Genomic DNA, 24331 nt, shown 5'->3' with positions numbered 1-24331 from the left:
TGTCCTTGGGGGTTGGTAATCAATGGAATCAATGGCACAGGCTCCCAGAGAAATGTCTACAGCAAGCTCATGTAAAAGCTGCGGAAAGCTCTTTTAATACCCTTCACCTGTGCTCCATTGGTCCCAAGAAAGCATCTTGTCTAAAAAGCGGTTCCTGATTGGCTTGCATTGTCTGCAATCCTTGGTCTCTCAGGAAATCCTCAGTTTGGTCCTCTGGCAGGAGATGCCTTTGCAGCTGCCCAGCCCCCCACCTCACGTTTATTGAGAGTTGGCTATACCTCCCTCCTACACTCAAGCTGTATTACTCCCCAAAAAGCACTTGAGAAACCAGGAATATGTTTATTCCAAGTTTTTCCTCCATAGATCTTTATCTTGAACCCTGCTTCATAGTCAATAGAACCCATACTTAGTTACATGTATTTTATAGCCTGGTTACCAGTACACTACATGACCGAGACCATGCCAGATCCTTAGTCCTTATATGGTAGAATCCATTTTCTTGGTAGGTCACATGAATATCACAAAAGAGTTTTGATGTAGTCACATCTCAAGCTGATTGTGCACATGGGATTGAGATAATTATTACCAGGATTTTTATATAAAATTATACTGTACTTCAATATATCTAAAATAAGCTACTTCAGGTCACACTCTACAAGTGTGAACCAGCACTGACTAACTAAGCTGTGCTGAACTGGACTTCCTTCTTCCTTCACAGGGATCATTTACACTGCCTGCTGTAAGATTTTCAGGAACACTCACAGAGTACTGATGTTTATTGGCTTTTGTTCTTCATAACTTGTTTGTTCTTCTTTCCTACAAGACCCAGGAGTAAAATCCCAAGGGTGGCACTGTACACAGTGAGCCTTTCCAATCAATCATCAATCAAGAAAATACAGCACAGGCCAATAATGGAGGAGAGATATATTCAATTTAGATTCTTCTCAAATGACTTTATGTTATATAAATCTGACACAAAACTAGCAATCACAGCAGCACTGTGTATTTGTGAGGCTTCTGGGAAATCACCCTGTTATCCAAGGAAACTAGAGTACATGACGTAGCCAACTTAGACTATAGTATCAGGATGCTACTACAGTACTATATTCAACCAGGACAAAAAAGGAAACATCATTTCATCAGAAGGAAGAATCTGAATTATAAGAACATTGGTGAACAAGATGGTGTAAATTCTACTCAAAGGGAACTGTTCATTCATGTTTCTGAGCGGACACATTGTACTCATGATGGCTTCATTTCCTGTCTAATCTCTGTAAATGATTTATCTACGGACAGAGTGGTGTTTAGGTTTAATTGTCAATGTGATACATTCTAGAACTACCTGGAAAAGAGTTTCATTGAAGGACTCTATGTCAGGTTCATTTCTGGGCATGTCTATGTGAGTTTTTTGTGCTTATGATAACTGAAGTAGAAATGCCCACCGTGAAATCAGGAAGCATCATTTCTTTCTTTCTTTCTCTCTTTCTTTCTTTCTTTCTTTCTTTCTTTCTTTCTTTCTTTCTTTCTTTCTTTTTTATTAACTTGAGTATTTCTTATATACATTTCGAGTGTTATTCCCTTTCCCGGTTTCCGGGCAAACATCCCCCTCCCGCTCCCCTTCTTTATGGGTGTTCCCCTCCCCATCCTCCCCCGCTTGCCGCCCTCCCCCCAACAATCTAGTTCACTGGGGGTTCAGTCTTAGCAGGACCCAGGGCTTCCCCTTCCACTGGTGCTCTTACTAGGATATTCATTGCTACCTATGAGGTCAGAGTCCAGGGTCAGTCCATGTATAGTCTTTAGGTAGTGGCTTAGTCCCTGGAAGCTCTGGTTGCTTAGCATTGTTGTACATATGGGGTCTCGAGCCCCTTCAAGCTCTTCCAGTTCTTTCTCTGATTCCTTCAACGGGGGTCCTATTCTCAGTTCAGTGGTTTGCTGCTGGCATTCGCCTCTATATTTGCTGTATTCTGGCTGTGTCTCTCGGGAGAGATCTACATCCAGCTCCTGTCGGCCTGCACTTCTTTGCTTCATCCATCTTGTCTAATTGGATGACTGTATAAGGAAGCATCATTTTATGATCTTGGCTATAGATCGAATGGAAATGAGAGTTTAAGGTTAGCACTAACTAGTATGTCTTTGATTGTGGATGAGATGAAACCAATGCCCTTAAGATCCTTCTGCTGGCTACTGGATACTCCCACATGATCAAGAATTTCTGGAGAAATTCAAAGACTGATTGACAGAGTAGGACTTTGTGATATAGAGAAGTCGGAATATTGCACTTCCAAAGCCTAAATACAATTTATCTTGGGCTATATTTAGCTGCCTAAAGAGTCATTCCTGACCCATCTCTGTGTCAGTCCTAATATCCTTATGAACAGATAAAACAATTTGGAATATATTAATTAAACAAAACCCAGTTCTCCTCCAACTAAAGGCCTAAGAATGCTATCAGAACATGGGGCCTGTAATGAGATTTCTCAGCTTGGCTGTCACATATCTGTCATGGTGTTTCCATAAGTATATTTGAAAAAATGTTTTGAATCATGACTTTCTTTGTTTTGTTACTACAAAAACATTATGAAATTGAGTATGAGAACATGGAATTTTGAGCAATCTAAATATGTGTTCCTAGGTCATGACTCTGGAATAAACTTACTTATCTCTTACTTGCTTTAAGGTGAGAGTCATAATTTGCACCAACATCCACTATGGTGGACTATAACCTGGAACTATGCTCCAAAATAAACTCTTTCTCCCTCAAGTGGCTTTTGCTGGGGCATTTAGTCACAACACCATGAATGGCAGACTGCTGTGGGTGATTTCCATTTCTTTTTTTTTTTTATTAACTTGAGTATTTCTTATATACATTTCGAGTGTTATTCCCTTTCCCGGTTTCCGGGCAAACATCCCCCTCCCCCCTCCCCTTCCTTATGGGTGTTCCCCTCCCAACCCTCCCCCCATTGCCGCCCTCCCCCCATAGACTAGTTCACTGGGGGTTCAGTCTTAGCAGGACCCAGGGCTTCCCCTTCCACTGGTGCTCTTACTAGGATATTCATTGCTACCTATGGGGTCAGAGTCCAGGGTCAGTCCATGTATAGTCTTTAGGTAGTGGCTTAGTCCCTGGAAGCTCTGGTTGCTTGGCATTGTTGTACTTTTGGGGTCTCGAGCCCCTTCAAGCTCTTCCAGTTCTTTCTCTGATTCCTTCAATAGGGGACCTATTCTCAGTTCAGTGGTTTGCTGCTGGCATTCGCCTCTATATTTGCTGTATTCTGGCTGTGTCTCTCAGGAGCGATCTACATCCGGCTCCTGTCGGTCTGCACTTCTTTGCTTCATCCATCTTGTCTAATTGGGTGGCTGTATATGTATGGGCCACATGTGGGGCAGGCTCTGAATGGGTGTTCCTTCAGTCTCTGTTTTAATCTTTGCCTCTCCCTTCCATTTCTTATGTTACCAGTATCCCTAGAGGGGGATATCTAAACTACTTTTATTTATGGGATTTTAAAATGCCCTGGGCCTCTGAATAAGGGTGAGGTTCTTGTTGTTTGTTTGTTTTTTTGTTTTGTAATTAAGAGATAAAAAAGTATTTTGTTGTTTAATATAGGTGGCAATGAAGATATAATGCATATATGTAGTATTTCATAATTCAAAGATAAAACCACAGTGAGCATAACTATTTTAACCAATGCATAAATCTACTAAGCTTACAAAATCTACTACCAAACATCTAATTAAGTACATGCAAGTGCTAATACTATAACCAACTTGCAGGTAAAATACTGACGAAAGGAATCAAGAAGAGACAATTCCCTAAGTTACCATACAGGTCAGGAAAATCCACAAAATAAGGAAAACTGGTTCCCTATGCATTGGGTAGAAAGAATAACATCCTAAAGGGACAAGAAGACAGTTGTTTATCACCACTATTTTCCTCTTGTGTCATTAACAGAGATAAGTAAATAATATGTTTAGAAAAATATCTCTACATTTTATTTAATAATTTACTACCTGGCAGTGATCTAAGTGATTATGGCCATATATTATTCATTTCTAACAAGTACCATTGGAGGTACAGACTGTTTGTCCAAGGCTCATATTACAGCATTGCCAATAGAGACTGAGAGGAAAACAAACAAACATGCCAAAGCTAAGATTGGCAGCAAAGGATGTCTTTGGAGCCTGTGCTTAAAGTTTTATTTTCCATACCCATTTACAAAGGCCTCGTTTACCACCCAGAAGACAGTGCCATGACTATCACTAATGTATTTACCTCATTTCCTTGTTAAGAAACCAGGAGAAGGGCGCTTAGTCTTCATTTTATAATTAGAGGCACCAGCACTCCAAAGTGTCTGGTAAATTTGAGTCATCAGTGTTCATAGCTCCAGTGGACATGGAATTCAGCCTGTAAACAACTCCTATTCCCATCACTGGGTTATGTACCTCCTCCTTGGTTTCTTCCTTATTTAAAGGTGTTTTTAAAATCATATTATGGAAAAATGGATTCTTTTCTTCGAATATCCTGTGCATTGGGGTTTGGATATAAAATCTCTTCCATAAGCCCATGTGTTCGAATACATCAGTTTGGGGCATCAGATTGTGTATGAAGGTAAAAGGTAAGACTAGTTACAGGAAGTAGGTGTATAAGGATAAGGGGTCTGGATGTTTAAAGACTGACCCTGCTCCCTCTCTGATGTTTGAAAAGAGAGCAATCTGTTACTGCCTTCTATTACCAACCCCTGAATCTTAATCAACATAAACTCTTCTTTAAATGGTTTCTTGTCTCTACTTGATCACCATGCTATGAAAAAGAGCTAACACAAAACTGCTGCCAAAAATATAATTCTTGCTTTGCTGTGAGAAATCTGACCATTAGGAACCCTTTGTGTGAGGGAAGAGTTTAGAGCTGTGGACTAGCCAAATGCTATTGCTTTGAGCTATTTCATCTGAACAAAAACATTCACTCCTAAATGAGGTCCATAGGACTTGAAATTAAGTAGAATATGCCGAACTCAGGAAGTAAATAAAATTTACAAGGTCAGGAGGCTCCTGAAAGTTACAAAATTCATTAGACCCCTCTACAATGTTATATAAGCAGTGGCAGTTCTCAAAGAGAAGCATCTTTGACCAGCAGGGATCTTCAGCAATGCTGAGTTATTACCTTTTCTAGTTCGAGACTAGATACAGGTTCACTGGTAAGGAGACAGACAGGGAAAGAGTCCATGGCTAGGTAATACTAGATAAGGTTCTTCCTCACCTTTTAACCTGAGACAAAAGCCTGACATTAAAAAAAAAAGGAAAACAACAACAACAAAACAAACCAACCAATCCACCAAATAGAAAAACAACCAAACAACACAATCCAGCCTTGGAAAAAAGACTAGATGTTTTGGCTTCCATAGACTCCCTCTGCTGTGTAGAAGGTTTTTTCTGTGTCTTATTGCCTATGTGTACTTCTTCACCTCCAAGAAAAACTTTTTTCCAACTGCCGATTCTGTTTATTGCTGTCTTCGGTGCTGAGGATCTCTCTGTCGTGACCTGGTGCAGTGCAGATTTTCCTTGGCCTGCTTGTTCTTGAGCTGGCTGAGTTGGTGTACCTGATCAGGACCCCTAAACTGTCTCATTAGGATGTGCTTTAGTGAGATGCAACTGTGCTTTGCCTCTTACATCATTCCGTAGGTTGCCCTTCACCCACACTGCAAGCAATCCCAACAAACTCAGTAGTTCACAAAGGTAGACTTGGTGAGTAGACATTTTTCCATGTGTCATCAGGAAGCCATACTACACCTAGAATGTAACTAGCATTCATGGGACCACTGGGGTGGAAAGAGGAAGGTGTTCTCAGTGCCTCATTACATCCTGCTTCATGGTTCACTGAGAAATATGCAGAAGTTGCTCTATGTTCCCACCACACTTTCTCCAGTTATCATGGACTGTATTCTCTGAGCTGTGAGACAAAATAAACGCTTCTCTTTTAAGTTGCTTCTTGTTGGATATTTTGTCTCAGTGAAGAACATAGCATAGTGCTTTCAGATTTTTCTCACTGCCTAAACATGAATTCCAAATTTTTCAAAAAAAAATGAATCAAATAGGAATTTTCTTTTCAAGGGTACCAGAGTGTTCTGCTACTTTGGAGCACTGTGCTCCAAACAAGGATGTATGCAGAGTCTGGGGAAGGGCTGTATATCTCTACTTCCCTCGTCTTCTTCTTCCAAAACACATCTGCATATTTGCCTTGAGTCTGACAAGGTGAAGAAAAGTAGCAAGGACAATGGAGAAAGTTGGCCTTGTTGTTTCCCCTCTCTAAGTGCATGCAGAGGCTCTGCAGAGGACATAAGAAGGGTTTACTTAAGAAAAGTACAGCAGAAAATGGAGTTTTTCAATTTTGAGAGATTAAGTGAGTTATGTAGTGAGGGGTAAATATTGCAATTCACCTTAGTTAAAAAACACAATTTATAATAAAAATTAAATATAATGAAGAAACAGGGTATGTAAAGGATGGTGCGGTTTTGTGCTTGAATATTGGGAGAAAGAGACTTATGGCAATGATTTTCTTCAGGTGTTTTGCTTCCTTTCTATTTCATTTTTTTTTTTGGAAAGTTTGCTTTTTTCCTGTGATACAACAGGCCACATGTTGTTCTAATAGGATGAAAAAATAAATGATCTACATTATAAGTCAATATTACAGCAAAGTTCGTTTTGCAGATCTTAATTGGTTTTATGATTCTAGAATCAGCTGGTTGTCTGGACCAAAAATAGTTCAGAATTCTTTGGCTTACTACATAGTATGGCTATTTTTATCACCACAGAAGAGGAAGTGAGCACACAAAATAGAAGGGAATAGAGACAACTTGACTGATTGCAGCTTCTATCTGTCTTATTTGAACATGGAATGAACAGCTGGCTTGTGATTTGCTGAGACCCAGACCTCTTTTCAAGAGTTTTGAAACTATCAAGTTAGGTCTCAATATTAGCAGAATTTTAGTCTCAATTTAAAATATGTATGGAGGCAGTTTTAGGTTTATCAAGTCTTTCCAAAAGAGGTCAAATTTATCCTTACTGAGATCTGGCTGTTCAAATAAATACTTACTAATCCTTTGTAATTCTTAATCTCTTACCCTACAAACCTGAAATTCATACAAATATTGTTTTCAAACTTGATTTTTAAATTTTTAAAAATATTTCCTATAATTTTTAACTATGCATTTTACTTTAAAATTAAATTTGTTATAAAATCATTGTAAATGAATCATTTATGGTGTGTAATTTTTTTAAAAAATGTATCTGTAAGAACTATTTATATCGATGCTTTAATGATATAATAAATGATACCTTGATGAACATATTTTGTCAACATTTCTTTTTGTTTTAAAGAAGGGGCAAATGTTGGGCTGGCTAAATCAGGAATGGTTTCCTCTCTAATGAAATGTTTGCATGTGAACCTTTTAGGTTCTGTACAGAGCCCTTCACTTTCATTTTCTCTAGCCTTAGGCAAAGAGATAGACTTTATCAACATTTCTGACTATTCCTTCGAAATAAATTTCTAAAAGTGGATTTTAGCATTAAGCAATGGCAGACTTGTACAACTCCATACATTTTCCTAAACTTTCCAGAAATACTGCTAATTTTAGTCTCATAAAGAAATAAAACAATGCAGAGTTACAAAGGATGGTTTTAAATGTAACCCTTTGTCTTCTGAGAAAAGGAAAATCCACTGTCATTATAAAATCTTTGTTTCTCAGTAGTATAGCTATTAGAAGCCAAGACAATGTATGCATGCAAGGTAATGTGCTGCTCAGGATATTCTTCTGAAATTGGTGGGAAAGAAAAATACCAGCAAAAATATATAAATGGAAGTGTTTTATGTATTATTACTAACCAGTTAAACAGTTTAGTTATGTAGTATGTACTAAAAAACAAGAATATTTGTACCCTTAGTGGGCAGGCTAGAATGCAAGCATGTTTCTGTCAGATGCACAAGTGCAAGGGTTTCAAAGTGTAAAGAGAATGTGATACTTGATTCCTGCATTTAAAACACATCACAGCTTGCAATTCAAGCACCAACAGCTGTCAACATGGACATTTATATTTTAGTCAACTGTTATTATTTGAATGCCAAGTTTCAGCATGGATTACCATTTAATAATTTTATGAATTTGTCCAGCTCAATTACCTCCTTATGCTTTGCTTGTAAAGTAAATAAAGTGTTGGCATCGTGATGAGGATAGAGATGAAGCATGCAAATCTCTTTGGTGAGAGGAGTCCAGTCCAACATGCTTTCCCCATGTGACTGCCAAAAACTACCAGCAGTGTTGCTTGTCCCAGTTGAAACTTTCTATATATGTGCAACATACATCATTATCACTGAAAAATGCGAACGTCTTAACAAATCACTTCATGCTGAAGCAATATTATCAGAACCAGGATATTCTATTTTCATATAAAAGACCTCATTAAAAATAATTGCTATTTACTGCTTAAATATTTTCTGATTTAAAAAGATTGTGGTTTGCATTACTTCTAATTGGGCAAATCTGCTCTAGAACATAATAGAGACCCATTAAACATGTCTGAAAAGAAATAAAAGTCAGCAGTTTGCTCCATTGTAGAATTCAGAAATTTTCGTTTTGTACTGGGCCTTTAACGTTTGTCAGAGATCACTGATCTCGGAAAAACTAAGTGAGGACTACGTGTAAAATTTTATTGTTCATCAGAGGAAGGGTAAGACTTTATAAATAGTATTCCCTCCCTCCCCCTTGCCCAATGTCTATCCATCATGAGTTATTTTTGTTGGCTACATTAAGAACCTGACATTTGATTCATTCACAGTGTGCCCTGCCTTGGTCCTTTGAAACAGAATGGACAGTGAGCAGAAGGTCAAAGCTGTTGTTGCTGGTTGCATATGTACAGGGCCACTACTGACAAGAGACCCTTAGGAAGATCACATCATTAAATATGGCAAAATGCTTGGTCAAGATCAGGACTCAACGAAGCCTCCAATTGCAGATGATAAACCACTGCACCAGTAATGTGTTTGTCCGTCTGCTGAAACATGGCTCCAAGGTCATACCTCGAAATGCTGGTACGTGCTTTTCCCCGGTCTGTCACTCTATGCCTAGTTAAGTGTGATTGCTTCCAGCTACATGCTTACCATGGATGACCCAGAGAGAAGCTGAAGATGATGTGGCATACAGTTTCTTTTATAAGGAGTGAAGAAAGAGGGAGAAAGTGGGAGGAGAGAAGTAGAGAAGGGTACTCAGGAGTGTAAACAAGTACGTGAGAAGGGAAATGGGAAGCTGAGTTCTATTGTGCAACAAAATAATAAAGACACCTTTTTATTCAACAGATCCAAGAGGAAGGCTGTTGTGTATTCTTCCAGATTGTTTAGTAGTGAGAGATTAGGCTGAGTAAGCATAATCACAATATTTCTCTGCCTTTCATTATGTGAGTTTCTGATGTCAGGTCTGTTTTTGAGAATGAGGCAGAGCTCCGTTTTTTTTTTAAATCTTCCAAGCAGAATTTTATTAAAATATCAGTCCCTTTACTGGTCTCTGAGGGCTCACACACAGAGAAAAATATGTATATGAGTGAAATTAAAATTTAATAAAAATAGCCAGCAAAATAACTTCAGTCAGGCTGATGCTATGCCCATTTCTCTTCCTAACAATTATCATCTTTTATGGTATTTTTTGGTCTGAGAAATTGAAATATAAATTGAAATAGAAATTTAAAGTCAGAGCCACAGCCATGATGTTGTTGTAGCATATGCACCTCTGAAGTCAGATCATCAACCACAATGCTGCTGAAATTATTTATGTTTTTATTGTTGTGTGTGTGTGTGTTTTGTCAACTGGTTACAAAAAAAACTTATTCTGGAAAATAGCTGTAATTAGTCATAGCTGAGTAATATTTATAAAATTAACTTCTTAGTTGATATTCATTGTATATTATTATGATATGAGTAATATGTGATGTGTCCTTGTTTTAAACTCTATTTATTGTTTTGTTTTGTTTTGTTTGAGAAAGGCTTGTATGCCTAGGCTAGCGTATGACTTACTGTGTCATACAAAGGTGTCTTCTGTGTTGTATCATTTATATATACAAGAATTATATTTATCTTATTTTTAAAAGATAAAATGTATAGAATATTTTCTTGTGCATTAATGCTCTCCATAACAAGTTTAGGAATGTTGGAAATGCCATATAAAGTATTTTTATTATTAGAATTATTCTTGCTACACTAAAGAAATTTGTATATTAGTACATATTAATATGAATCTTTCCAAAACAGAACAAATAATATAGAGAATATTTATTTTAATGTAGAGAAACAATAATTTGTAGAATCACAATATTATTGTAAATCAGTGTTTCTTGATTTTTGGTCAAAATGGATAGTGATGAAAATAATTTAGGAATAGATATTTCTTCATGATTCCTAAAAGTATTTTTGTTAAGGTACATAATACAATTTTTATGGAAATGATCCAAATCTCTTTAAAAGACACAAACAAAATAAGTATGAAAATGTTTGCTCTCCACATGGATACTAAATCTATTAGGATCACATTATTAGCATTTGGGAGGCAAAATGCCTTGGGGTGTAGGTCAGTAGTAAACTCATTTCTTATATGCTAGGCTCTAGTTTTCATAACCTCGGGATAAAAAATGTTCCCACTTTTTGTTTTACCTAAAACCAAAAAGAGTACAATCATTTCCTATAGGTTCTTCAACAAGAGTAACAGATTTTTCTAGATGACACTAAATGATTGCCTCACACCTGCAGTTTATAATAGGGTTCATTCTCAGTGTACTTGGCATGCTATGAATCTGTACAAGTATGCATCAATATTGCATCATAAAAGTTTTACTGCCCTAAAATCCTCTTTGTTACCCTTATAATTACTGTTTTCTCCCAACCATGGAAATCACTTTTCCATTGTCACCATTCTGTACTAATACCATGAATGACCATCAAGGACACCAGTAGATGTGGAGTGGAGCTGGTCTGAACCTATTAGACACACACCTGTGCTGTGTGGCAGACCCAGAGAAGTAGAGCTGCTCAGGTCTTTTGGAGATTAGAAGATCATAAGTTACAGACATCTGACACTGAGCTTTTCACTGTTGAACTTTTTGTTGTTGCTGCTTTGATTTTATTATAACTATTCCCTGGTTCTTTTGGAATGAAAGTACTTAACTTCTCTCTTCCTCATTAGCCCAAAAGCTCACAGTTATGAGACTTTGGAGACTTGGAAAGATTTTAGATATTTATTGAGAAACTGAACTTCTAAAGAGAGCCTTGATTTTTAGTGATTTAACTTAAAGTATTTAAAAGAGTTTTTAAAGACTATGGTATTTTTAAATTGAAATATTTAATACTATAATTATGATATTAACATGTCATTTTAGGAGGAAAAAGGAAAGTTTAAGATTTAATAGTGATGTGTTGTGTCTCATTTTGACAAGAAGTCAATTGTGTTAGTTTTATACAAACTTGACATAGCTAGGATCTTTTAGGAGAAGAGCTGCCCAATTTAGAATACATATTCTTAAGACTGATCTCTAGGGGTTGGAAAGATGGCTTGCTGGTTAAGAGGACTGCATCTTCTTCCAAAAGACCCTGGTTCAGCTCTTGGCACCACTTGTTACCATCTATAACTTCAGTTCTGGGGGGTTCAAGACACTCTTTAGATCTCTGTAAACCCCAGGCATGCATGTGTTATACAGACATACATATTCAGGCAAAATACCTATAAACATAATTTTTAATAGATTGACTTATACGCAACTCTGATGGGTATTTTCTTTTTTAATGATTGATGAGGGAGGGTGCAGTCCACTGGAGGTGGGGCTCTCCATCTCTGAGCTGGTGATTCTAAATTATATAAGTACATTGGCTGGGCAAACAATGAGGAATAAGCCGTTAAGTAGCAATAATTCCTGGCTTCTTTAGTTCCTGCCTTGAGCTCCTGTTCTGACTTCTCACAGTGATTGAGTGTGACCTGAGAGTTATAAGATAAAAGAAAGTTTTTCCTTTCCAAGTCACTTTTCATCATAGTGTTTTGTCACAGCAATAGAAGCCCTAACTAGTACAGAGTTTCTACTTTCCCAGAATGTTCTAAGAAGCAAAGTCCTTCCCCATAAGCCCTGTTTTCATGATGTCCTCCAATTCTATATTTCTATTAGGGCTAACTATATACCTCTTTTGAAAAGAAATACAGCCCGAGACTGGAAATAGACCTTTCAAATATTTTAATATTCTAATAGTAATAGCATTTAGTCCTTGCCATAGGAAAGGAACGTTATATACACTAACGTATGTTTTTCTGCTTATGATCTGAAATACCTACTAATTTATGCATAGGAAGTGAGAACATATCAATTGACTGAACTGGCTCATTAGAGTTAGCAAAAGATCAGAGTCCAGCAAAGTTATGTCAGAATTTGTGTGCTTAAAATCAAGGTTAATGTCTAAGTGGGTAGTAAAGGGTACAGAGTTCTCCACACTTCTTTAACCTAGGAGTTTCATTCTCCAGAAAGCTGGGAACATTATTCAGGATATTAGTAACTGGTAGTGCCAGGCTGAAAAACCTTAATCAGCATAATGGAACCAAACATATAGTTGAGACTTTCAGTAAGAAGGTATAGATAGAAGAGGAAAGAAATAAGGTCACTACTGAAATTGAGTAGACTGAGGGCTAAGGTAGCTTAAGTAAGTGAGTGAAATGCAAGGAACTTTGGGCTCATAGAGGCTGAGTGATGGGGACAGACAAACACACAAATACACACATAGACACACAAATTGGCTTGTGTAATATGATAATCATTGGAGACTTTGGTGAAAGCCATTTCACTAGGCCATGTGCAGAAAGAGGTGGTTGAGAAATGAAGGCAAAAAGACTGCAGGTGATCTAAACATTGGTCATAACAGAGCAGAAAGCAGAGATTGAGTAGTCTGAGTACTGAGGTAGTTGGAGTCAGTGTTGAAATGTAAAAGACTGTGGACTCACAGAGACCAAGTGGTGAGGACAAAGGATGGACACAAACAAAGAAACACACATACACAGAAACACACACACACACAGAAACACACACACACACACACACACACACACACACACACTAGCTTTAGGCATGTGGGAATCATTGCACACTTTGATGACAGCCATTTCAGGAGGCAACGTGCAGAGAGAAATGATTGAGAAATGTAGTGGAAAGGATTACATGAGTTCTTCTCATGAGTTCTAGACAATGGTCACAAAATGATGTTGTTATAGGTATTAGAAGAATTATTGAGAACATAGGTGAAGCCATGAAGTTGGTAGAAGGTAAACACAAGAAGAGAGATCATTCTACAAGATGAAGCTTCCTTGAACAGGAAACAAAAGGAATGATGAGGTATTGATAGACCACTGCCTTCCTAAGAAACAGTGGTGCAAAAACCAGGAAGATTTTAGGATTGTTTTGTGTGTTGAACCCTGAGTTTCCATTTTTTATGCTGTTTGGAAATGACAAGGATAATTTTTCATGGGTTTAATTTAGAATAAGCATGTTGTAGATAGAGGATGTTCAGAGGCACGTCTGGTATGAGATATTCTGAAATGTCCAATTGGAAGTGATTATTTTCATTGAGAGAACCAATGATATTCAAGAGAATTTTAAAATTAATCCCATGTATCATGAATTTCCTTTGAAAGATTAAACTATATGCTGCTTGTTATGGGTAGAAAACATTTATATGACTGATACCACATGCAGGGTACAGTAAAATTTTAAAGTTTACTTTATTTCAGACTTAAGCTGTAAAATGAGCAGCAAATTACTTATTGCTTTGTTTCCTATGTTGTCTATGACACCAAAATAGGTGATATGGCATCAGACAAAGTAGTTGTGAAATTGGCTGTGAGGAAAGAACACTTTAATTGTGATGTAAAACAACAGGCACATAAAAGAGATCTTTCATGCTCCAGGCAAATGATGAGAGGTCCCTCTATGCATAATGAAGCTATGGTTTTAGTGAACAAAATTACCCCAGTAATGGCAAAGAATGGAAAACACATTGGGACTTTGGATTCAGAGAGGTTAGGGAATCAAATCCCTAATTAACCCCTTCTTTGGAAAAGGAAAGGGAATACTTCTGTTTTCAGGATCACTGCCCTGGACTACTTGACTAAATTGAAATATTAGAAATCTAGATAATTTTTAACTTGTATGAGTAGTAGGCTATATACCTAACAAAACCACAAAATTATCTTTGGTGGACTGTATTGATCATTGATAAAAATTGGATTTCAAAGCTATTTACTAAAGCTATTTTGATATCCAGGTATCAAAACTCCTTGTTACTCATGCAGTTCACATTAAATTCAGTCAGTCTATGGGGAGAGGTTATAAGCAACCAAGATTAACCAGGTTAAGGATGCAGCAAAGAGTACATTGTGTAGAATCCACGACAGAGTTATAAAGAATTATCATTTCCTCTGCATAAGACAAATTATAAAGGACTATTCTTAGTGGCCTGATCTACCATATATTCAAAAAGAGTAGGTGCAGTTTGTGTGTTGGAAGCAGCCCTCAAGTGGGCAAAGGCTGAGGCAAGGTTATAGGATACTACTGCTAGAATCTACATTAGAAAAGGACATCTGCTTTGAGTTGAGTAGTTCAAATGAAGAGAATAAGATGTTGTCCTAGACATGGAATTCTAAATACATTCTGAAGGCAGATATACAAAAGCCATCCATAGCCACAGTGTGTCAATGAGGAGATTAAAGGTCTTTGAGCAGCTGGAGTCTCAAAACATTGTCATGAAACACACTGCTGCCTACAATCTCAAGTTATCCCTTAGCTTGGCTACAGTAGAGGGATACAGGAAGTGGAATTATATGCAAAGTAGACTACCTAAGGAGGATATGAAAATGGTCTTAGGAACAACAACAATAAAAGAGCATGTACCATCTTTGTGACCACACAAATGAAAACAAAGCAAGAAGGAATGATCTTTGCAGAGCAGTGACTCATTCACATAAAATGCAGCATTTCATGATTTTCTAAGAAAAGAGTTCAGGAAATCTCCTTTTGAGAGAAGGCCTCTCATTAAAAGACACTAAATATTCCTAAAAGCCATAACATTTTGATCTGTGTCTATATACTCCTTTCAGTTTTCATTGAAAAAATTTATGACTATATCCTTTTTTTCTCCACTGAGATGCAGTTTACTTAATAAAGTAGGAAGTATTTTAAAGAACAAATTCACTGACATTTAGGACATACCCAGTGACAGGTACCTAATACTGTTATCTAGTGCCACAACATTTTTATTACCTATAAGGAAATCTTTACACTCTTAAGCAGTTGCTGTTACAGTTACCATTCATTTCTTTTCTCCTATAGTTCTTGCTGTCTCCCCCACCTTAATGTTTTCTGTTTCTATGGCTGTTCATGTCTTTGCTATTTCATTGAAAACATATATTAGGTGATCTTTTGTACCTGGCTTCTTTCACTTAGTGTATAATTCTAATGATCTTCTGTGCTATACTGTTGACCAGTACTTTGCTCCTTTCTATGTCGAATAATATTTTTTGAATAGATAAAGCACATTTTCTTCATACAGGCATCAACTGAAAATGATTTAGGGGACTTTGCTTTTTTAAAAAATTGAATTGCATTTCTATGATCATTTGTCTGTAAGAATTTTTAGAGTATTTATTTCAATTTTTTGTTTGTTTGGAGAATGTACTTATGAGTGGAATTAATGGGTCAGATGATTAATAATTCTAGATTTAACTCTGAGCAACCTCCAGAATTTTTACTAGTGACTGATCATATTACATTCCTTCTTGTTATTTACAAAGTTCTAATTTCCTCATATTATCACCAACAAGTATTTCTTTTTAAGAAATGTTATCATCCTAATAAAGTTAATGTTCTATAATATTGTAGTTTTGATATGTAATTCACTGATGATTTATGATGTTGAACATGATTCCTGATGCCTAGTGGTCATTAGCATATGGGTTATTTTATTTTTTGAGATTATAATCATAACATTTCCCCTTTCCATTTCCTCCCTTTAAATCCTCTACCTACCCCTTGATCTTTTTCAAATTTATGATGACTTCTTGGTGGTGCATGTATGTTGCTTTTCAGTCTGTATAATATTATAGGTAGTTTTCAAGGATTATTTCTAAATATATTTTTCTTTAATACTGAGAGGTCCCCTTAGATCAGAACTAACCAAAAATATCTATTGGTGTTTGAAAGATAAAAACAAAAAGAAAAGATGTTCAACTCTACACTTCTTGATGACAAAGAAATTGTGAAATATTTTCTGATTCTCATTTGCCCCCACCCTTTTTGGGCAATTTAGTGTTGGTCTACTCTAGAGAAAAGATGTTTGATATTTTGTTTAGTTTTCATTAAGAGCCCAACACTCTATTAAGAGAGTCAACCTCTAAGCTTAAAAGGAAGTAGATGCATTCCCTGTGAGTGGAGAAAGACATTTATCTCTTCCGATTAAAAAAATTAAATTAATGAAGCATTTTGCTTCCTTTAGGATGATGTCATTATGCAAGTGAAGGCAGGTACAAGATAGAACAAGGCCTGTCATTGGGCGAGAAGGAAGGATGGGCAGGAGAAAAGTTTTAAAGAGGAGGAGGAGAAAATTAGAGCAAGGAAAGAGGGAGAAGCAGCTGAGAGAACATGGGGGCAGACATTAAGATTCCTCTCTGCACATTTACAGGTTGTTACGAATATTCTTAATGGATAGATGTATGGGTTTTGTATGTCTAGGTGTGAAATTATATGTAATCAGTTGGATTAGAGGTTATTGTGTTTTATGTTCTTTCATGTGGCGATTTAATTGAATTTACGAAAGTGTGCGGTGGCTGGAGACACTAGGCTGCCACAAAATTGGGATATGTATATCTGGCATGGTGGTAACCTGCTTTGGGAACTAGATGGGTAGAGAGATTATTGCCAGGCTCAGAGGGTAGCCATTGGCAATGTGCTATGGGATGGAAAAGCGGGTGAGATGCTTTATTGACTGAGATGAAGATATCTAACAGATATCTTGGGGCACTATGGTGCCAGATCTAGTGCGGGATAAAAGACAGCATTTTTTATAATTTTACAGCTACAGCTTCCTGCACATACATCTACAGGTAATGGACTGAAATACATTGGAAGTAAACTTTATATGCTTATATGTAAACTAAAAGTAGATTCAGAAAAACATTTTACAACCAGACTGAGAACAACTTATTTTCCATGGTAATAAAACAGAACTTTCAACATGAAAATGTTTAAATTTAAATGTAAGCTATAAAAAAATGACATTGTGCATACAGTATGGTTACAACTAAGATTAAATATGTTTTCCTAAAAATGCATTGGTATGCAAGTATTTCATATTTCAGAGGGTTTCCCCAGATTTGGGAATATATTTTAGAGATTACTGATCAACTATATCTAAATTGGAAACTTAAGATCTCTGAAATTCAAAACTATCTATGGACTGAATTTCTGAACATTTATATGCTCAAAAGTTTTGGATGTCAAAGTCTTGCAGATTTTAGGCTGTGTATCATAAGTCAACTTGTATTCAATTTCCATATTGTATGACACTCATCACAGATAAAGACCCATGAAAGATTAATGTAAGGATACCAACAGAGTCCAACTTGGTTAACCAATGAGCTTAGTGGTGTTATTTACAAGACTATGGGTAAGGGTTTCCTTATAAGATAGCTAGCTGTATCATTCAAAGCCTAGTTTAATATTAGTAAATGCTGACAAAATCTGGAAACACAGGAGCTCACTGCCTTGTAGGAAGCTTGACATGTTAGAGAATATCTCTCAGAGTTACTTCAGGTGGTCAGAGTTTTTTCAAAACAGCTCAACTCATACTTCTCTTCCAGTAAAGTTAGTTGGCCTAAGCCTTTTCTAAGCAACTCAACTTGTTTAGGTGCTTTTTCAACAGTCTTTACCGTCTTATAAGTTTGGGGAAGGAAAGGTTTTACATTCCTGCTTAGTTTTAGGCACTTTCTGAAGGTTTTGAGTTATTTACTTACTGATTCTTACTGTGCATCCCTTTACACCATCATAGGCTTTAATAAGTTTCTCTCCAAGGTGTAATATTTTTAACTTGGAGAAAATTATGATAAAACAACCAGAAATTATAAAATTGTGTCTAGGATGAAGCCTATAAAATATGCCTCAGAAGTATAATGTAATGATTCTTAGACAGTAGACTCTAGAGTTAAATGAATACTAGGGTATTCTTTTAAAATACTCTATTATGCTATAGGGTTGAATACTATAAAATTTCACTCATAATTATAGTGTATGGCTGAATTCTGTCACACTATTTTTAAAGACCTGACCATAGTTGGAGACCTGCAGATCATCATCACAAACCTAAAGGTACTTGCAACCTTTGATCACTGTTGTTTATTTTAGGGTTATCTTCAGGTGAGCACTTATAATTAATTCTATTACAGCTTATAAGGTCTGATACTAATATGATTTTGCTTAAAGTCTTCTACAGAAAAATTTCACATATTCCTTGGATTTCTTTTGTTTGTATATCCAGATTTTTGTCAAAGAAAAAAATCTGAAGCTTAAAATTTATAAAATAACATTTCTTTCCAGGTGCCCCATTGTCTGAAGTGGATGCTTCTGGGTGCATGGTTGCAAGATCACCAGTGAAGAGATCTCGGAGTGCAGATTCTCCAAGTAAAGAGGAAGACAAAGTAAAAGAAGACCCCTTGACCATTTCTGAACTAGCATACAATCCCAGCGCCAGCCTGCTCTCTCCCCAAGTGGATGATGATGAAGTAGACATACTATTTGACTGTCCATCTAGGTTTGTGCTAGAAAGAGAAGACACGGATTTATTTGAGGAATTAGAAGCAGATGAAAATACCTTTTTGATGACTGAAGAGGAGAAGGTGAAGGAAGCTCGCCAAGCTTTGTCATGGAGCTATTCCATCCTGACCGGCCGTATCTGGCTCAATCCTCTGGTCAAGCGTTTTTCTAGGTTCCTTGTGGTGGGCCTGGGACTGCTTCTGTTTGTATTTCCCCTACTTCTCCTCCTTTTGGAGTCAGGTATTGATATCTCCATCTTATTCAAAAGAATGAATTTGAGTAGTTTTCCTTTGAATACAACTGTCCCCTAAAGGAGGACTTTTTTTTTCTACATGTTGGGCTTCCCTGATAAGAGAAAGGGTTGTATACAATATTAAAATTATCTTTTTCAGCAGATGCCATGTTCTAAGGGGTCCTGGGTCATAAAGCTGAATGCCAAACTCTTAAGTTGACTTTCTATGCTTTGATATACTTAATACCAGTTTAAAACAAATAAGATTGTTAGTTATATATTAGAAAAGCATCCTTTAAGTAATCAAAGGCATGTTATCTTTATTTCAGTGTAGACATGCTCTTTATCTTACCTCAAAGTGACTTATTTTTCCTGCTTCTTTATCAATGTAATCACTATGAAAGGGAATGTTAATAATTAGAATTTTAGTCAGAGTTCAAGGGAATACTTTTCAGTATAATTCTTAGTAAAAAAAAAGCATTCTCTAAGAAATATTTATACAACTAAATTTATGCTGGGTTTTTCTTTCAGTTTTTAAAGAGTATTTTTATATTAAAAGAATTTTGATAAACTTTTCTTTTTGCAAAATGTCCCACTAAATTTTGTAAGTATACATATTTTAAAACTAGTATACAGAAATGTATCAGAAATTATTTTTACATTATGGCACCAGTTTTTATAAAGTATATGTTTGGCTGAAAAACCCAACACTTTATAACTATCTGCAAATGATATAGAAAACCTAGTGGAAAGAAGTTGTAGTAAATTGTCCAAACAGATGCTGGAACTGATGGTATAGATGGAGAATATTGAGTTGGCATGTGAGGTACATCATTCATCATTTACGCATGATTAACTAGTACTTTTATTTTTGTTATGTGCACATATTTAGCCTGGGTAAGCAGAAGGTTTTGATAGTAAAGTGAAATTGGAAGAAGAAATACAACAAAGATAGATTAGTTAATTACATCTTGTTCACTAATTGGAATGAAAGATAATGGGTTGGACAAATGGAAGGTACCAAAGAAGAACTCTGGTGACCCCTGTGGGCAATTTGCCTCTTGTATGGAAGTGATTGTGATGCCGGACTTTCAACAATGTAAAGAGCTGCTCTCCCACCCCTCAACTCTACAGGAGCACATTTCAGTGATTCTAAATGGCAGTATACAAATTTTAAAGTAAAATATTTTTGATCCTTGTTAACATTCATTGTGATTCTGTGAAAAAAATAAACTGTGTGTGTGTGTATGTGCATGTGTGTGTGTGTTGGTGAATATGCATTTATATGTGTATGTGTGTATGTATCCATGAGTGTATATATTTGCATATATGTCAGTGTTTGTATGTATATCTGTGTGTATACATTTGAGTGTATATGTTCAGATAGATGTCAGTGCTTATGTGTATATATGTCTGTACATATGTGTATCTGTTTGTGTGGTTTGTGAGTATGTGTCTGTGTATTTCTATGCATGTCTGCATGTCCATTTATGTGCACATATATCTCTGCATACATGTATATATGTATGCATGCAGGACTATACATATGTACCTATAGGTGTGTCTGTATAAGTCTCCATGTATATGTGTATGTATATATGGGTATGTGTGTCTCTGTTGTATTTATGCTGTGTCTGATTAAGTGTATATACCTTTGAAAAGTGTGTGCACGTGTGTGCTTCTGTGTGTATGTGTGTGTATGACTATATGTGGATGTTTGTGGGTGCCAGGACAAGACAGAAAAACAGGTAGAAGGGGAAAGCGAAACAAAAGCTATCTTCTTGATTTTCATGATGTTTTGATGATGTTTTGATTTCATTTCTTTTCTGGGTTTTCTTAAGATCTTATTTTATTGTATTCATAATTTGCTCTGCTATTGAGAAGAGTGAAAGGATCATCATATGTCATGCAAATTCAGCTTAGGCAAAGAAGATGATGGGAGAAATCTTCCAGTACATTGTTTTGTGTCACTAATTCGTGAATGAAAGGACCTTGTGTTTTTGGTTAAGAGTATTTACCAACATTGTTAGAGCAAATGGAGGAAAATGTACTGAATTTAAAAAATATAGGATTTCCACCTAAATAAAAATATTTGATTGCCTTTAGTTATAAAAGTATATAATAATTACATACCTCTAATAAAGTCCCAACACTATCAGTAACTGATTTCCAAAGTGGGCAATTCAATCTATCTAGTTCAGTCAGCTCAAGAGCTTTTGAGTCATTCCCAATGAAAAATGTGAGCATTAACAATAATATGAGCATTCAAAACTTATTCCAACCCAGGCATGGTGGCACACACCTTTAATTTCAGCATTTGTAAGGCAGAGGCAAAAGTTAGATCCAGAGATTGAGGCAAGCCTAGTCTACAAAGCACGTTACCGGAAAGCCAGGGCTATAGAGAGAAACCCTGCACCCTCTCCACCTCTCTCTCACACACAAAGAAAAGAAAGAAAATATATTCTGATATTAAAGGGTAAATGGAATAGTCACATTAATGGTATCAAGAGACTTAGAAAAGCAGTGAATAAACAGAGAAGTAGACAAGTGATTTCAAAGTGCCAGGAATCACCACTACAACAAACAAATAAAAACAAAAACACTGGACACTGAAAAGTAGAACAGGATCCTCCTATGTCAGTAAGACCTGTCAGACAATTAACTCTGTTATCTTGTCCATGAAACTTCTCTTTTTATCTTTGAGTCAAATAGAGGAAGGCTCCTCTGCATCATTGACAGTAAAGAACAAATACTCAGAGATCCTTTCACCTCTGGAGTACTTCCTGGGGTTGTTGTAGCTCATGGGACTTGAATGTCTTTGGGTGAAATTGTCTCTACTTTGGAAAGATACTGAAGGTCTCTGCTTACTTATATTCCTGCTTCTTTTCTCTTTCCCTGTCTTGGACCGGCTTTTGAAGTTCCAGTCTCTATGCCATAATCAGAGTCAGCAGGACCTGCATATGTTGGACTCTTCCAAAATTCGTTTTCCACATTCCAGTTTCAGTTCCTGACTGGGAAGAGAAGTTCATGAGTGAGCCGAGGGGAGCTCAGCTGTCATCACTTCAGAGAGGACAAAATAAGCATCATTTGGGCCTCATGCTTCAGCTATATTCACCCATCCTTCAGTAAAGCTGATGTGAACCCTCTTCTGGCAGTGTGTCTTTTATATACTTGGATTGAAATGTTGACCTTATGGCGGGTAATACTTAGGTTTTTAAACTTCCAATTGTACAACAAGGAAGTGATAAGGAAGCTTGTATTTGCTGAGGCTTGAATATCAAAGTTTGTCATACACGAGAGTCGTCACAGCCTCCACCAATGAGAGAAGGAACTAGGAATCAGTTTATAATAGAAGGTTGGATGGAACCAAACAGCCCAATTTTTCACCTTAAATTACTCTCAATATCTCTTTGGAAAGATCACAAAAGCCATTTTTTATGCTTATAAAAATATTCATGATAGAATTAAAAGATATCTTCTGTGGTTAGTATATATCAAAACATGTCTTTTAAATTTCAGCACTTTCCCTAGCTAAAATGACTCACCTTGATTCTTTTATTAAAGAATTATGATTCTAACCACTGACTTCCTAAGAAATTAAATTTTCAGAGTAAAGAAAAAATCAGGAAATATTGTTTGCCAGCTATATTCTTCAGAAACAGTTAAATATTCAATGTTTTGGGCTACTCTAAGTTTATTGACATAAACCAGCTCCAACTTGCCTTGTCAACCTGAGTTTCCTGATATTGGTGACCTTCTGGTTTTTCAAATAGCAAATCAGATAAGACTAATGCCCACTGTCTAGCCATGTAAATAAATGCATTTTTCTTTAGGCATAGAATTACCACACAATATTTCTGTCTTGCTTATGGCTCTATCATTGTGAAAAAAACAGGACAAAAACAACCTAGAGAGAGAAGGATTCATTTGTCCTTTAGTGATCATCACAGAGAGCCAAGACAAGAAATCACAGCAGGAGCTTAGAGACAGGAACTGATGCAGAGGTCATGGAGGAGTGCTGCTTATTGACTTGTTCCCCATGACTTACTCAACCTGTTTTATTATATAACCCAGCACCACCTGCCAGAAAGAACACCATCTATGCTCTCTCATGTAATCATTAATCAAGAAAATGTCTGAGAGATTTGCCAATGGACCTATTTCCCTTAATTAAAACTTCATCTTTTCAGGTGACTCTATCTTATGTCAAGTTGACAAAAAGAAAAATCTAACTAGGAAAACTGACCCTTTACTAACTTGGTGCACCAATACATTAATAAAGCATAGTCTTTTCTTTCTGGTTTATCCTTAATATTTCATATTAGTGTCAATATAGCAATATAATATTACATTCCAACTTGTAAAAACCCCATAACCTTTAAAAATCCAAGCTCTTTGAACGCTCAGTCTCTTTAAAATATTCAGTCTGTTTAAAACTTGACACACTCTCAAATATCTAAGGTCTCATAATGATACATTCTTGAAAAACTCAAAGCAAACTAATTCAATTCCTACCTGTTTGAAAGGCCAAGATCAGTAACAGAAACTTACAGCTCATGCTGGCAAGGCTGTGAAATAAGGGGAAATTTCCTCCATTGCTGATGGAAGTACAGACGTACAAACACTTTGGAAAGCACAATGGCAGTTCCTTAGAAAATTAGGAATCAATCTCCCTCAATACTTAGCTATACTATTTTTGGCCATATAACCAAAGGATGCTCCATCCTACCACAAAGACATTTGCTCAACTATGTTCATTGAAACTTTATTCATAATAGCCAGAAACTAACTGGAAACAAATTAGCTGTCCCTCAAGTGAGAATAGGATAAAGAAAACATAATACCTTTATACAGCAGAGTATTTCTCACGTGTTAAAAAAAATTGTATCATGGAATTTGCAGGCAAATGAACACAATTAGAAAAAATTATGCTCAGTGAAGTAACCCAGACTCAGAAGAAGAAATATGATGATATGTATTCACTTACAGGTGGATACTAGCTGTTAACTAAATGATAATCATGCTACAAAGCACAAGCCCAGAGAGGTTAGGTAAAGAGAAGGACTCTAGGGAGTGAGGGTGAGTAATATAGATCTCCCAAGAAATGGGGAATACAGTAGATTTTATGGGTGGACTGGAGGTGAATATGGATAGGAGTAGGAGGTATCAGGTGAAAGATGGGAAAAATGTAGGACGAGAGTGCTGGAATTGGTGAGCCTCAGGGTGCAGTATGGAAAT

The 24331-nt window shown here is 36.4% G+C and overlaps 1 protein-coding gene across 2 annotated transcripts; it reads left to right on the top strand.

The window, feature by feature from the left end:
- Positions 1-8790: 8790 nt before the first annotated feature.
- 2310002L09Rikl (RIKEN cDNA 2310002L09 like) lies at positions 8791-22239 on the top strand. 2 transcript variants are annotated; one of them, XM_006238294.4, is made up of 3 exons: positions 8791-9076; positions 18646-19101; positions 22012-22239. In XM_006238294.4, exons 1-3 carry the CDS (start codon positions 8950-8952, stop codon positions 22029-22031), a joined length of 603 nt encoding a protein of 200 aa, XP_006238356.1. In that variant the 5' UTR covers positions 8791-8949; the 3' UTR covers positions 22032-22239. The 2 variants fall into 2 exon arrangements, with proteins under 2 accessions (XP_006238356.1, NP_001013952.1); NM_001013930.1 differs by lacking the exon at positions 22012-22239 and having other exon boundaries at positions 8846-9076; positions 18646-20296.
- The last annotated feature ends 2092 nt before the right edge of the window (positions 22240-24331 follow it).

Source organism: Rattus norvegicus, chromosome 5 (genome assembly GCF_036323735.1).
Source record: "Rattus norvegicus strain BN/NHsdMcwi chromosome 5, GRCr8, whole genome shotgun sequence".
Lineage (NCBI taxonomy): Eukaryota > Metazoa > Chordata > Mammalia > Rodentia > Muridae > Rattus > Rattus norvegicus.
This window is presented reverse-complemented; position numbering and strand designations above follow the sequence as displayed.

Excerpts from the sequence above, each read along its gene's own strand:
- 2310002L09Rikl (NM_001013930.1), top strand. The coding sequence starts at position 8,950 with ATGGCAAAATGCTTGGTCAAGATCAGGACTCAACGAAGCCTCCAATTG. Across the intron at positions 9,077-18,645 it reads GGTCATACCTCGAAATGCTG|GTGCCCCATTGTCTGAAGTG; the intron begins GTACGTGCTTTT and ends ATTTCTTTCCAG.